The 14,961-nt window shown below is 37.9% G+C and overlaps 1 protein-coding gene across 4 annotated transcripts in view; it reads right to left on the reverse strand.

Annotated features, from left to right (window-relative positions):
• The window catches only part of oxr1a (oxidation resistance 1a), a 157,010-nt gene that overhangs the window by 22,841 nt on the left and 119,208 nt on the right, over positions 1-14,961 (reverse strand). For all 4 annotated transcript variants that reach the window (XM_056266271.1, XM_056266272.1, XM_056266270.1 and 1 more), the window contains 3 exons: positions 5,636-5,788; positions 4,238-4,422; positions 1,309-1,925 (listed from right to left, as the gene is read on the reverse strand). In XM_056266271.1, coding sequence (XP_056122246.1) covers positions 1,309-1,925; positions 4,238-4,422; positions 5,636-5,788 — 955 coding nt within the window. The remainder of the gene's footprint in view (positions 1-1,308; positions 1,926-4,237; positions 4,423-5,635; positions 5,789-14,961) is intronic.

A 14,961-nucleotide genomic window follows, 5' to 3' on the forward strand; every position in this document is an offset into this window, starting at 1 on the left:
ATGTTACTTTCATTATTTTGGCACAATTCATTTACCCCTTTTTCCTTTGTGGTTGGTTCTGTTATATCTTTATTAATTATCATACTTATTAAAAACTTATTCACTTTATTCAGTGGTCTCTCGTGTTTTCTCACCTCATTCAGTGTTATAGTGTGACGTGTCTGATATGGTTATGTGTTCCCCTCCTAAAAAGCCCTAGACGGGTATGAGTCATAGGAGGGTCGTAACACGACCACAAACTTTTGATTGGTTGTGTATTTTGTTTAGATATATTTGCTGAAAAGCAAGACATGCTTTTTGCAGAGTATTAATACAAAATCAACACCTCAGGCAATAAATAAACAAAAACCTAGTTCTGCCAACACATTCAATAATGGACATCAACAACTTGTGATTAATCACATTATTTGTAGATAATACATTAATATTTCCAGCTATCTTTTCAAGGAAAGAACTGCCTGTCGTTTCTGATGCTAGTGTGCATGTGCAGTTGTCGGTTTTGATGGGCTTTAGCTTATCTCGCCGTCAGACAGAGGGCTGCTGGCTCAGTCGTGTCAAGAGATCAAAGCAGCGTGTAAAAGCAGCGGTAAATTGTCCCCGCGCTCCCTCAGGTGATAACAGGTGAGCCACTTTTCATTTCCCAGCACTCTCTCGTCTTGCCATCAACAAAGCCACACAACACAAGGTTATCAGCACTTCCCAGCATGCCCCATCCCAGACACCAAGACAGAAGCTTACTTTGATAGTAAAATGTAAGAACGCTGTACTATAATGTCAATGCAGGTTACAATGACACTAAATGTGCATGCTGGCTCAAGAGAAATAACTTTATATTGTTTAGAAAATTTTAGGCAATTTTATATGTATAAAATATATTAGAATTATATATATATATATATATATATATATATAAATAATTGTATTAAAATAAAGAAAATGAAAATTTAGAAAAAATATACAATTTAAATATATTGTATATTTTAATTAATTTCATTTATTTAAAAATAAAATAAAACTAAAAATGCATTAAACAAAATTGATATATTTATATTTATATATTTAAGATAAAAAATTACTTTATATTTAATGTATTTAATATTACACACTCTCTCTCATATATATATATATATATATATATATATATATATACACACATTTTATTAATATATATTTTTTATAACATATTATTAAATTAATGATTAATTAAGTAAAAAAAAAAAAAACCAACAACATAAAAACAAATTCTATCACAGATTTCATCACAGATTGTTGGCAGAAAGACAGAGATTGGAGGACATGTTCTCATACCCTCAGCAGAGCTCAGTCTCTGGCTGCCCATAGGTTGCTGCACATTCTCTTTCTGGGCCTGCTGGACGTTCTCTCGCTGTTCCTTGGCTTGTTGCATAGTGTGGCTCTTCCACATCTTCCTTAGCTCCTCAACGTCCGTCTCTGAATCTCGAGTACCATCTCTGGTCAGTTTAGCCCCATCGGGGCTGCTTTCCTGTCCCGTGGCCTCGTCTGCTCCAGGGGCCGAGCTCTGAGAACCTGAGGAGGTCTGGCAGTGGGGTGGTTGCTGGTGGTCCTTGCTGGTGGGTGTGCTTGGCTGTTTGGAGCTCATTGAGGTGTTGGGCTGGGCAGTGTTGCTGGCTGGTTCTCCCTCCTCTGTATGACTGCGGTCAGCTGTTGGAGGTTCCCGGAGGATGGTCTGCACGGATTGAGACGAGGCTCTCGATGACTTGTCCTCCTGCTGGAGCTCCTCTGTGGACTGCCGCTCCTCTCGGATGGGTGAGAGCTCTGACTCGGTGAAGACGTCCTCTGAGAAGGAGCCCTCGGTGCTGCGTGGGGCAGTGCTGGCGCTGTCGTAACCCTCCCGCAGACGCTGATCCGTTTGATGACAACTTCCAGAGAACGTGGCTTCAAGATCCCTGTGGTACAAACAGAAACAATGAGATGCACCTTCTAAAACTAGTATTCTAATATGACAGTAGTAGTAGGAATTGATGTTTTTCTTAATTTTCTTTACATCATTATTATTTAGAATCTTCAAGAATTTGAATTAAAAAAATGATACTATAAAAACTGTTAACTGTGAAAAACTTGATAACATAATACAAAACTCTACTTCTGAACAACACGCGTGGGATTATGATCTTCAGTTGATTTTTGTCCTACAGTATAATATGTGACTAAGGTAACCGTTAGCGGGCTGTGCATGAGAAACTTTTGATTCTCTTATTCACTGTTTCCTACCACTCTGATGCTTCTATCTTAAGTCTAAAATGCACAGACGTCATATGTCATTTTAGATGCGGCTTCTGTACTGCAGTAAAGCAACAGCCTGAAACATCTGAAAGACAAGTGCACAATGACGTGTGTCTGTCTGGATGGTGCTTTAGTAAAAAGCACATGGGAGGTGGATGGTACTACATAATCAAAATCATTTGGAGCAATTAATACACGTGCAAGCCAGCATAAAAGTGCACAAATGAAAAGTAGGTCTCTCTGTCTGTACATCTGCACGATCAAAGACGCCTGGGCTTCAGATCCACTACTGAAACCCTGCAGTGAACCTGACTGATGAACCAACGAACACCGCTCTGAGCTGAATAAAACACATCATTCATAAACCAACAGAGGATATAAATATCTGGGGGTGGAAACGCTGCTAAAATCATTAACTTCTTATTACAAATCAAAATGGGTGAGTAATTCAGATGTAGGCGGCTGAATTCACGCTTCATTAACCTTAGAGTAAAAATCCATTTCCTGTATAATAAAGCTGAACGCTGGATGTCTAAAATAATCGTACAGCAGCGTGGTTCCTCATGCTCACTGCAGACAAAATACTGATTTGTCACATGAGAGATCTTTAATCTAGATAAGACATCTGAAGATGAATCCAATTAATAACGAGTAATGCCGCTGCAATTTTCTCTTTTCATAATCTTCCTTAATCAAAACCATTAGTCTGGTGGCTCAAGTCATTTTTATAATGTTATTTTTTTGGCCTTTGTGCTACTTATAGAAGAGCAAGGACAAGAACTTAGTTTGCATTCATAAAAAGTCACAATAAGCTTGTGGAGCGAACTTGTTTGTCATCTTGATTGATGATGCAGAGGAAACTCTGACCAATAAGAGGACAGTTGTACTCGCATGTGACTTAAATAAACACAATTTGGTACGCTTTGAAATGTTACCTTGTGAATGCAAACCGAACCAAGAAGAAAATGCAACATTGTAACAAATTAAGTCCTTGTTTCGAGACAAAACATTTACAGGTCTGAAAACTACCGTAGGCAAGTAATGGACCTTATTCAGAGCAGCGCCATGACAGATATGAAAGCGAGGCTGTGAGATATTAACCATGTTTTTAATGGCACCTGCTATAAAAAGCTCCTAGATCACTAAGTAATCATTTTCCACAACTCTTGTTCTCTGGTCAACTGACATTTCTTGAAAAAGCTAGTTTTGCAGTGCAATCCAAAAACACATTAAATAACAGTACAACCCACTGAAGAGATACATGTCTATCCCTCACAGCCTCGCTTTCATTCCCAAAGATGGAAAAGATGTGAATAAGGTCTATTGACAAACAAATAACTGGCTTAAAGGGGTCAATTTTCCTTGATCTTTTGACAGTTGAGAGTTCGTTATACTATAAAAATACCATGTAAGTTTCAAAACTTCCTTGTTATTCCAAAAACTGCTTTTATTGAAACCAAGGCCAAAAAACGACAGGATCTCAAAAGTGGAGACTTGTGACGTCACAGGGCAGCGAAAAGACCGTCTTTGCAGAAGAATATCAACGCCTACGTCTCACCGCGTCTTTAGCGCCGCCCACTAGCACTGTGTAATTCCACAGGACTGTCCTTAGAGTTGACATATGATAGACATAATTGATATATTAATGTTTAATTATAATCCGTTTTGATTAAGTATTGATATACAATTGAGCTAATTTTAACCTGTCTGTAAAATATAGTCTACATATGCAATTAATTATAATCCTTTGTGGTTAATTGTCTAGGTACATATATGAATGCAGATGCAGGGAACATATTATCCCTTTTTGGGAGATTTAATAATGTAAAGTTTATCTGGTTCAAACCCGTATGAATAATTATTCATTATTAATTATTGAATACATATTCCCCATATTGACCAGAAAGACTCTACAACCCCTTTAATCTGCTGAGGTGTGTGCCGTGCTGTGACAGTTTGAAGTGAGAGGTCTTACGGGGGTACGGAGTCACGGATCTTGCTGTCGGTGATCTCTCTGTAGACGGCTGCAGACTGAACCTCGTCAAGTGGACACATGATCCCGTACTCCTCACAGCCTCTCTCCAGAACCAGAGGGTCCGTCCGGTGAGGGTCAAACATGATGTTGTTGGGCGTCACCAGCAACACCCCACTAACAACTCCCTGTGACAGAGGCAGTTACACATTTTTTTTCCCATTAAACATTATAACTATAACATATAATTATAAATAATAAAATGTAAATATATTTGATAAAATATTTGTTTTTGTTTTTTTGTAAAACATAAATGTTTTTGAAAGAGGTTTCTTATGCTCACCAAGGCTGCATTTATCTGAGCAAAAAGAGTAAAAACAGCAATATTTTTAAATATTATTATGATTTCAAATAATATTTTTATTTTAATATATTTGAAAATGTAATTTATTGTCAAATAATCCATCAGAAATCATTCTAATATGCTGATTTGGTGCTAAAGAAACATTTCTTATTATCAATGCTGAAAACAGTTGTGGTGCATAATACATTTATGGAACCCACAATATATTTTTTGGGGGATAAAAAGAAAGTTCAAATGAATTTATTTGAAATAAAAATCTCTTGTAACATTATAAATGTTGTTACGGTCACATCAATTTAATGTGTGCTTGTTTAAATATATATATATATATATATATATATATATTTATAAATAATATATACATATACACACACATTTTATTAAATACACAATAGTATTATATAAATTATATAACAATTACAAATACTGTTTCTTCATCACTAACGGTTTTGATAAGTCAGAGTAAGTGAGTTCATTCAGTAACGGATCCATCAGACTGATTTAACAGATCTGGGCTGTGTTTCCCAAATGCATTGTAAGCCTGAGTAGATTGTAGAGTCCTTTGGTGCAGCTGGTTTACGATCAATGTAGGCTCACGATGCTTTTGGGAAATGCGGGCCTGAATTGCTCTTTTTAAATGATTCATTAAAAGAATTGGATCATAAGAGTCGCTTGTTTGTGAACCAGACCACACTGATCACACTGCAGCACAACTGTTTAGTGAATTCAGTCTATAAGTGCTGGGGTGAATGTGAGGGCAGGACATTTTTGACAGTGTGAGAGAAAATCATCTCGGCACTAACATCATTACACTCGTCAGGCATAAAGATTTGCTAAGGAGAACAGATCAGTGCTGGAAACAGTAGCTCAACTCCTACTCTATAAGCAAAACTTGGAGCTCCTTGCAGTGTTTTGTTTCCCAGAGGACAGAAGAAAAGCAGTGGTCTTATTAATGAATAACCTGAGGACTCCTCAAAAAGTTAACTTTGTGCAACTTTGGAGACATTGCCAATTAGAAAAGTCGAACACTGACTCACCTTGCCATCCGTGATGTACTTGCAGTTGATTTTGAGGAACTTCTCTGTCAGCGCCTCTTCTTCCTCCGAGGTGGAGGAAACCACACGGGAGGACCGCAGTGCAGAGAAGGCTGGAGGGGCAGGAGCATCAGAGCGAGGTGGACAATTGGAGTCCTGAGAGACAGAGACGAGACAGATTACAGCGAGAAATAAAAAAAACAGCAGCCACTCACTCGCATAACAAAAAAATGACCGGAAATAGTTACAAATGTCTGTCATGACTCATAAAACTATAGATGGTGCAGGCTGACCGGTTCTTAACTCAGTCTGCTTGCAATCACATCAGGCTCTATAGGGCACAGCTGATTGGTTCCTGCTGTATCAGTAGCCAATGAGCTCGCTGCTCAACCTTCAAATACTGGTCTGCATTTTCTGTAAGAGTTGCAGTGTGCTTTCAGAAACCTCCCACTTCCCCAGCTCCACCTGTAAAGATCTGCTATGGGTAATTCATGCATGCTATATTGTGCAGCATGTCTTATTTGCTCACAGCAGCATGTCGTGTATGTATTGGCAATAGCAAGTCCGTACGAAGCAGGAATAACAGCAGCAGCAGTGTAGCAGATCTATCCCGCGAAGACCAAACATATCAACATTGTCATATCCATTACCATGCCAAAAACTCTGAGAGATGTATGTACTGTATATATATATATATATGCCAAAATATCAATCACAACAGCTATTGTTACTGCAGTCAAATTAAAATAACATCGCCAAAAACCAAATCTTTTGAAAATAGTGCTGGTTTATACCACACTTTTATTGTGTAAAAATATCTACAGTAAATATGGTAATTTGGTGGAAACTATGACTGTAGGAAAGAAAAATCGCAAATGAAATCTCTTTAGAATTTCAGTATGTCAGTAGATATAACCCTATGTCTGTACTCTTACTTTGTCAACAACCTTTTTTATATTTTTTATTCATCAAAGAATCATGAAAAAAAGTATCACTGTTTCCACAAAAATATTAAGCAGCACAACTATTTTCAATATTGATAATAATAAGAAATGTTTCTTGAGCATCAAATCAGCATATTAGAATTTCTGAAGGATCATGTGACACTAAAGACGTGTGATGATACTGAAAACTCATCTTTGCATCACAGGAATACATTACGATATATATAGAAAATGGTTGTTTTAAATTGTAATAATATTTTACAATCGAACTGTTACTTCTATATTTTTGATCAAATAAATGCAGTCTGGGTGAGCGTTTAAGAGACTTCAAAAACATCTTACCGAGACCAAACTTTTGAACGCTAGTGTATGAGAGAATGAATTAAGAACTGCAATGCATTAAATCATACTGATCTCAAACTGGTCTCATTCTGGGCTCTTAGTGGTCTCATCCTGGATTCAACCTAAAACCGGATGCGTGTGTGTGTGTGTGTGTGAATAGGCATGAATAGTCAGAGCCGACAGCGGGAGCAGAGAGTGGGCGCTGGGTCTCCTGCAAACACAACCTGCTGCCCACAGCTGTCTGCTTTCCTCGGACACACACACACACACATCTCTGAGCCGACTGGAGCAACGTTAGGGTAGAGACCACACTGATTCTTCATCTCTCCTGCTCTCACTCTCTATAAGGCAGTGAATGTGTTTACAATAGATTCTGTCACAGCACATTATAAATCTTCTGTGAAAATCTCACTAAAATCACAGACACAATTAGACGCTCACCATTGATGTGCATCTCAATTATAGCAATTAAAGGCAGAGGATACTTGAGTAGAATACCGATATTTTAACACTATAATAAGCAACATTTTCAAAGACATCCTTTATCCACGCTTTAACAAGTATAAAAGGGATAGTTCACCCAAAAATTGTGATTCTGTCAGCAATGAAAGTCAATGGGGCACGGTGGTATTTTTGGACCCCATTGATTTTCATTGTGTGGAGAAAAAGACTTCACAGAAACATTCTTCAAAATATCTTATTTCGTGTTCAGCAGAAGAAAGAAAGTCTTAACAAATTTGGAATGGCATGATGGTGAGTAAATGAGTAGTATATATATACACACACCATTCAAAAGTTCGGGGTCAGTAAGAGTTTTTTAAAGAAATACTTTTATTCAGCAAGGTTGCATTAAATTGATCAAAACTGACAGTGAAGACATCAACTATAAATGGTAAAATGGTACATGGACTGCATTTTATATAGCGCTTTCACAGACCCAATGGCCACCAAAGCGCTTTACATTTTGCCTCACATTCACCCATTCACTCACTCATTCATTCATACACCGACGGCGGTGTCTGCCATACAAGGCGCCATCCAGCTCGTCGGGAGCAGCTGGGGTTAGCTGTCTTGCTCATGGACACCTCGACACTTGATCAGGTGGAACTGAGGATTGAACCACCAACCTTCCGGTTTGTAGACAACCTACATGAACCACTGAGCCACTGCTGCCCCAATTTAATGGTATAGTACGAATTATACGAATAAGAATTTAATGGTATAGTAATTTGATGTTTATTTATCAAACATCATTTGAAAATTCTATGCATCAAAGAATCCTAAAAAACAACACAACTGTTTTTTACATAGATTTTTTTTTTTTGCAGTGTTTTGCCTTTATTATGAGAGGACAGTTACTTGACAGGAAGCAAAGTTGGAGAGAGAGAGAGAGAGAGAGAGAGAGAGAGAGAGAGAGAGAGAGAGAGAGAGAGAGAGAGAGAGAGAGAGAGAGAGAGAGAGAGAGAGAGAGAGAGGGGGATGGGATCAAACTCGGGACGCCCGAAGCGCAACTGCGCTATATGTCTGCGTGCTGCCCACAGGGCTTAAATGGCACCGTAGCACCTGTCCTTTATTACATTGATACATGATTTCTGAAGGCTCATGTGATTGAAGAAGACTGGAGTAATGATGCTGAAAATTAATTTTAAATTGTAATATTTCACAATACTGCTGTTTTATTGTACCGACCCCAAACTTTTGAATGGAAATGGGCTTAAATTCATCCTTGTCTGCTGCCGTCACTGCTCATAATCAAGCACAATGTCTGCGTCAGAACGCTATGAATAATAAAGACAACATTTTATTCACACATTCAACACATTTGCAATTATTATTTATAATCCAAACCTCTCTTTCTAACACAATCTTCCCTGACAAGCACAGCGGCCGCTGTTCCCGCCCTCTGGCCTCAACATCGCACATCCCGCGTGCCGTGACAGCCCGGCCCACCCATCAGATCCCACAATAAGCAACCAGAGAGTCAAAACATGCCTTCATGAAACCCTGTTCAGTTAACACTCTCCGCCTTTTCCAAACAGTCTCTCCTCTTCTGGCAGCCCAGGAAGAAGGCGTTTGTCTCGCTCAGCGCCGGAAGGAAGGATCCACCGGTGTAACGTGCACCGAAACACAAATAGCTTTGTGTATATTTCCAGAGCTCTGACGCCAGCTTGCTGTTTATAGATCGGTTCATTATCAAAGCCATTATTAGGCCTAACCACCGGAATACAAAGGGGCATCTAGTGTTCCCGGGAAGATGTTGATTAGGAACTTAGTAAAAGTTTAAAAGAACAAACAACGCCTTCCTGCATGCTGTGTAGAGCTTTACTCAGGATTTAGGGAAGGATAAAAAGATCAGTGTATCTGTGCTAGGGATCTGCAAATCTACATATTTTCAAAATTGACTAGTCCGTCCTAAAAGTTGACGAAATTCACTTTTAGCAAAACATTGTCAAGGTGCTTTGGAAGAATATGCATAGTGCAACGTCATTTTCACTTAATAAAAAAAAAAAAAGTATGTCCCCCTTTAAGAAATGACAAGTTTACAAAAAAAAATGAATAAAAATAATAAAATATAAATAAAAAGATTTTTTTTAGAATTTTTTTTTTTTTTTTTATATAAAAAAAAAAAAAAAAAGAAAAAAGATAAATACAAATAAAATGATATACAAATGAAAAAAAAAATGACAAGACTCTTTTACACAAGTCATTTTTACAAACAAAAAATATTCTATATAAATAAAAAAAAGTGGAGAAAGTGGCTCACACAAAATTCAGTGTGAAATCAGACTAAACCAAACTGACTTTAAAATGATTCGGAGATTGAGATCAATTGCAGGGCAACCAAAAATGTTTCTCACGTAGTCCCTTATTAAAATAGAAGACATTTATTGCACTTATTTGTCCCAGTATCGGCCAATAATGTCATTCAGTCTCAACTGATTGACTCAGGTAGTCAATTCATAAACAACATTACTGCACCAGATCTCAGCAAACAATGCAACTCAATTACTCTGGCACAAGGACTGACGACATACAAGCCAACACAGACGGGTTCACGCGCACAGTGACTTTCCGCAAAGATAAAATCTAGTCTATGGGTTAAGGAACATGCATTCAGTGCTTCTTAAAGAACATCTAATGACTTTTACCAAAGCACATCAAAGACACCGTGGGAGAGAGACCAACAGTGTCCTCTGGCTGGCTGAGGTTACTATCCGACATGGAGTAGGAAAAAAGTCTATGCCTTCATGTCCTCTAGGCCATCTGGAGCTTACCTACGCTGGGCTGGTTTCACACGGCCTCAGTGAATCCAGCCTGAGGGAGACCAGTGGCTTGATTTAGAACCTAAGCCTGGAAAAAGGGCACTAACCCTGTTTGCAGGGCTCCGCATGTGGGTGGTTGACATCCATGTGATCATTAGATCACCGCTGGACTGATCTCAACTTCACACACACCCTTGTTAAACTTTACACGCAACATTTCACCAGCTCATGTTAATGACTCATGCGCTATTAGTCTGAAGCAGTAGATGAGCACTCAAAATCTCCACAGCTCTGTTGTCATTTTATTAAGGCGAACACTGAGAATGCACCACACCACAGAAGGATGCTGTCAGCTGACTCTAATATTAACTGAGATCAACAACAGCACTTTGAATTAATTGTCATCTGTGGATTTGTTTATATGCAGAGGTTTGACATGAAATATTAGGACAACAACCTGCAGCTCCATCTGGTGACCAGAAACAGGTTCTGCAGGGTAAAAGTCAAAAGCACCTGACAGATATCCCTTAAAAAGGTATCTCCATTTCACTTGGAGCCGTTCACATTCTTAGATTCAGAAACTATTAGTTTCTATGGCAACGCTCAAGATCCCAAAATGGATCCATATGTGGCTTTGTTGTTATTGAAAGCCAAATATTTCATCACTACCTTAATTTGATCTGAACAAAGAAAGTGCACCAAGTAACACTGGATACAGTGAAACGGCATTCAGTAAAATGTAGAGGTACACTACCATTCAAAAGTTTGGGGATGGAAAGATTTTTAAAATGTTTTTGAAAGAAGTCTCTTATGCTCACCAAGGCTGTATTTATTTGATCAAAAATACAGTAAATAAATTATGTCAAAATTTTTAAAAAATTATTACGACTTCAAATATCTGTTTTCTATTTGAATATATTTTAAAGGGGTGGTTGATTATGATTTCACTTTGCTAACTTTAGTTAGTGTGTAATGTTGCTGTTTGAGCATACACAACATCTGCAAACTTACGACGCTCAAAGTTCAAAGCAAAGGGAGATATTTTCTTTTACAGAAATCGCTTCTTAAGGACTACAACAAACGGCTGGTAGGGACTACATTGAGCTTCTTCACGGGTTAGTGACATCACAAACCCGAAAATTTACATAAACCCCGTACCCGGAAACAGCAAGCAGTGTTGAGAAGAGGAAGATGTGTTGTAGTAGAACACATTTGTGAGTCTGCTCAAGCTCTCGCATCCGTCTTTTCACATGCAATACAGTACATAACACAAATGCAATAGCATGTCACTCTGTAGGCATCTTACAACAGTTCAATTCCCACATTAGCGATTTATAGATTATCATGAAAGAATAGGCTAATCAATGACTAGAAGATAGTTAACTCCACATTAGCAACATAAATTCATCAACTAACCATTCAGAAACGTCCTGTTGCATTCTACATGTTGTCACTTCTTCTTGAGTCTCTCCATCATTGTCCGACTCCAGTTTAAACATAAAAGGCAGAACAGTTTCTGACATTTTAGTGCGTGTCTGCGTGAGGTAATCGGAGCTGCTAACACACACACACACACACACACACACACACACACACACACACACACACACACACACACACACACACACACACACACACACACACACACACACACACACACACACACACACACACACACACACACACACACACACACACACGCTCTTGAAGCTCCGCCTTCTGTGCCGGGAGCAGCAGCTCATTTGCATTTAAAGGGACACACACAAAACACGCGTGCTCACCCTCAAAAAGGGACAATGTTAACATGCTATATACTCTGGGGACATCAGAGACTTTTACATCTTGTAAAAAGGGGCATTATACCACCCCTTTAAAATAAAATTCTAATATGCTGCTTTGTTATTATTATTATAATGTTTTTGTGGAATTTAATGAGTCTCACTGAATAAAAATATTCATTAAACCTATATATATATATATAACACTGATTCCAAAGTTTAGAATTGTATACATGATGTCACAAAGGTCAAATAAGAGTTTCTAATGATAAAGTTTTCTTGTAACTCCAAGATAACACGCAGTGCTAACTTAACATAACCTTGTAATCTCTGTTGATCTGCAGAGTTTCATGCTGTTATTGACTGAGGAAAAGCATCACAGGAGTTTCTGGGCATAAAATCAGACCAGTAACACTGAGACAAAGTCACCTTACCAAGTGTCACCCAACACCAGCAGCCACTGGTAATTAACACTGGCCATCTCTCTCTCTCACACACACACACACACACACACGCGCACACACACACACACCCGCGCACACACACACACCCGCGCGCGCGCACACACCCACACACACACACACACACACACACACACACGTTTTCTTGTGACACAGACTAAATTTAGCATACAGCAGGAAGGGAGGGTGAGATCAGGATGATACGAGACAAAAACTCCTCAGAAGCCTCAATTCAAAGTCACCAGATTTAATAGACGAGTCAGCGCTGCATGTATACAGACTTTTGATTATCAGTACACAGTAGTGTTGGGCGATACGCTCCATATTGCAGAGCATTGATAATAATAATTTGTAATTGTATTGTTATTAGTGTCATTAAAATGTTTTGTTAATGTGCTGGCTATGGACAAAATAAAATGCTTATAAACAGCAATGTTGCTTAATTTAAATTAGAATAAATTAAAACATTTTTTTTTTAAATGAAAGTAATTCTGTCATGACAACTCTCTGAGAGATTGGCATGGTAATAGAAATTGGCATGGTAATGAATATGGCAATGTTGATGCATTTGGTCTAGTAGTCTATTCTAGGTGGAATAGATCTGCTACGCCGCTGCTGCTGCTTCAGAGCAAGTACTGAGACTTGCTACTGCCAATACATTCACAGACATGATGCTGCTGCTGCACATGTAACATCCATGAGTTAACCCCCCATAGCAGATCTATACAGGTGGAGCTGAAGAAGGTGGAGGGTTTCTGGAAGCATGTTGTAGACTGCTAACAGCAACACTACCAGTATTTAAATGTTGAGCCGCAGCTTATTGGCCGCTGGTGGAACAGCAGCCAATCAGCTGCACTATGTAGATAATGATGTGATTGCTATGAAATGAGTTAAGGACCTATCAGCTTCCGCCATATAGAGTTTCATGCCAGAACTAGGCATGAATAAATAAATAAACAAATGTGACCACAGTATTTACATATTCATACATTAATTACAATAATTAAAATATAAATATATTTAGTATTCACATATTCCTCAAACTACCATGGTAGTACCTGGTATTTATTTACTGGCTAATATAACTATTGATTAAGGACACATTACAGCAGCAGTAGAGGTGAGAGAATCCATCTACTTCCCCAAGCAAATAAACTGCACCCTGTAGTCAGCATTCACTATTGCTTTTAATTACACACAAACATGCCAGGGCATCCGCTTTATTAATTAATACAAGCTCAGTCTGTAGCACTGCAATAATGGCTTTGTAATGAAAATATTGCTACAGCCTGGGAAAAGAGCTGTTTGCTTTACTGAAGTGCTTTCTTTACACTACTGAATCAAACCGCACCTGGCTGACCCTGCTGTGTCTCTGGAGGACTCTGTAGTGTGCAGGGAAAAGACTCTCTGGCTGAGGAGGACAATAAGGACTGCTGCCTAATTTAACTCACATGCAAGTAGGTGTTGCAATTTTCAGCATTGCCACAAGGGGCGCTCTAGCGAACATTAGCATAAACTGTCTTCTTCTACAGTAAGTTTTCTCTATCAGGTCACCTACTGTCAGGGCTAAGCACCAGTTTGAAGACAATCGCTCTGAGGAAGTTAGCTGAAGTCAATATGTTTATAGTTAGCTACCTGGTTAATTATTAATAATAACAAATCCATTTGACATTTGAAGGTAAATCTTTTGCCCCATTGAGTACTGAGGCTTGTTAGCAACACAAGAACAAATATTAAAGGTAGGGTAGGCAATTTTCGGAGCGGCTAGTACAAGCTAAATAACAATAATTAAGCATAACAAAAAATGTTTCTGGAACAAATCACCTACCCTGCTATCGGTTATTAGCTCATATTAGAGATTTTTTAAATGTACAAATACCAGCTGGTATTTGATATATTTCTATCATTATAGGATATTTAATTTTATAAAATTAAATTGTACTATTTTTTACCTCCAAATTTTCTTTGCCATAATCAAACGCTCACTTAAATTTATTTGTAATCTAAATCAAATCTCAAAATATCCATTTTTTATACTGTACTATATTTTGTATACTGTATTATAAATAATGTTGTCATGCCTTTAATTGTTTATGTTTATTTCATTTCTTTATGGTGAAATATTATGGTATATCATATTGGTATATAATTTAATTGATAGTTTAGTTATCAATCATCAGACATAAAATAACTATACATTTCAGTGCATTCCTAATATCAAGTATGTTCAGTGACTCACAATCGATTCTAACATTATATTCATAACATTGATTCATTAAATTAGCATCTCACAAAGCCTACAATGTGATACTCTAATAAGCATAAAAATAAACAGCAAACACACATACAGTACGGTCCATTTTACTTGTACTAAATAATTTTTTTCAATACTTTTCAAAATTGAATAAATTGTAAGCATAGGCTCCCATTAACAAAATATTGCTTGCCTTCTTGAATGAATTTTGTTACAGAGCTTCTTGAAATGCATTCTGGGATCGCCTTCTCCCTGAAGAGAGAAGAGTCTTAAATTCTGGATAAAAC

Source organism: Rhinichthys klamathensis, unplaced genomic scaffold (genome assembly GCF_029890125.1).
Source record: "Rhinichthys klamathensis goyatoka isolate OS25496 unplaced genomic scaffold, OSU_Roscu_1.1 h1tg000246l_1, whole genome shotgun sequence".
NCBI classification, from domain to species: domain Eukaryota; kingdom Metazoa; phylum Chordata; class Actinopteri; order Cypriniformes; family Leuciscidae; genus Rhinichthys; species Rhinichthys klamathensis.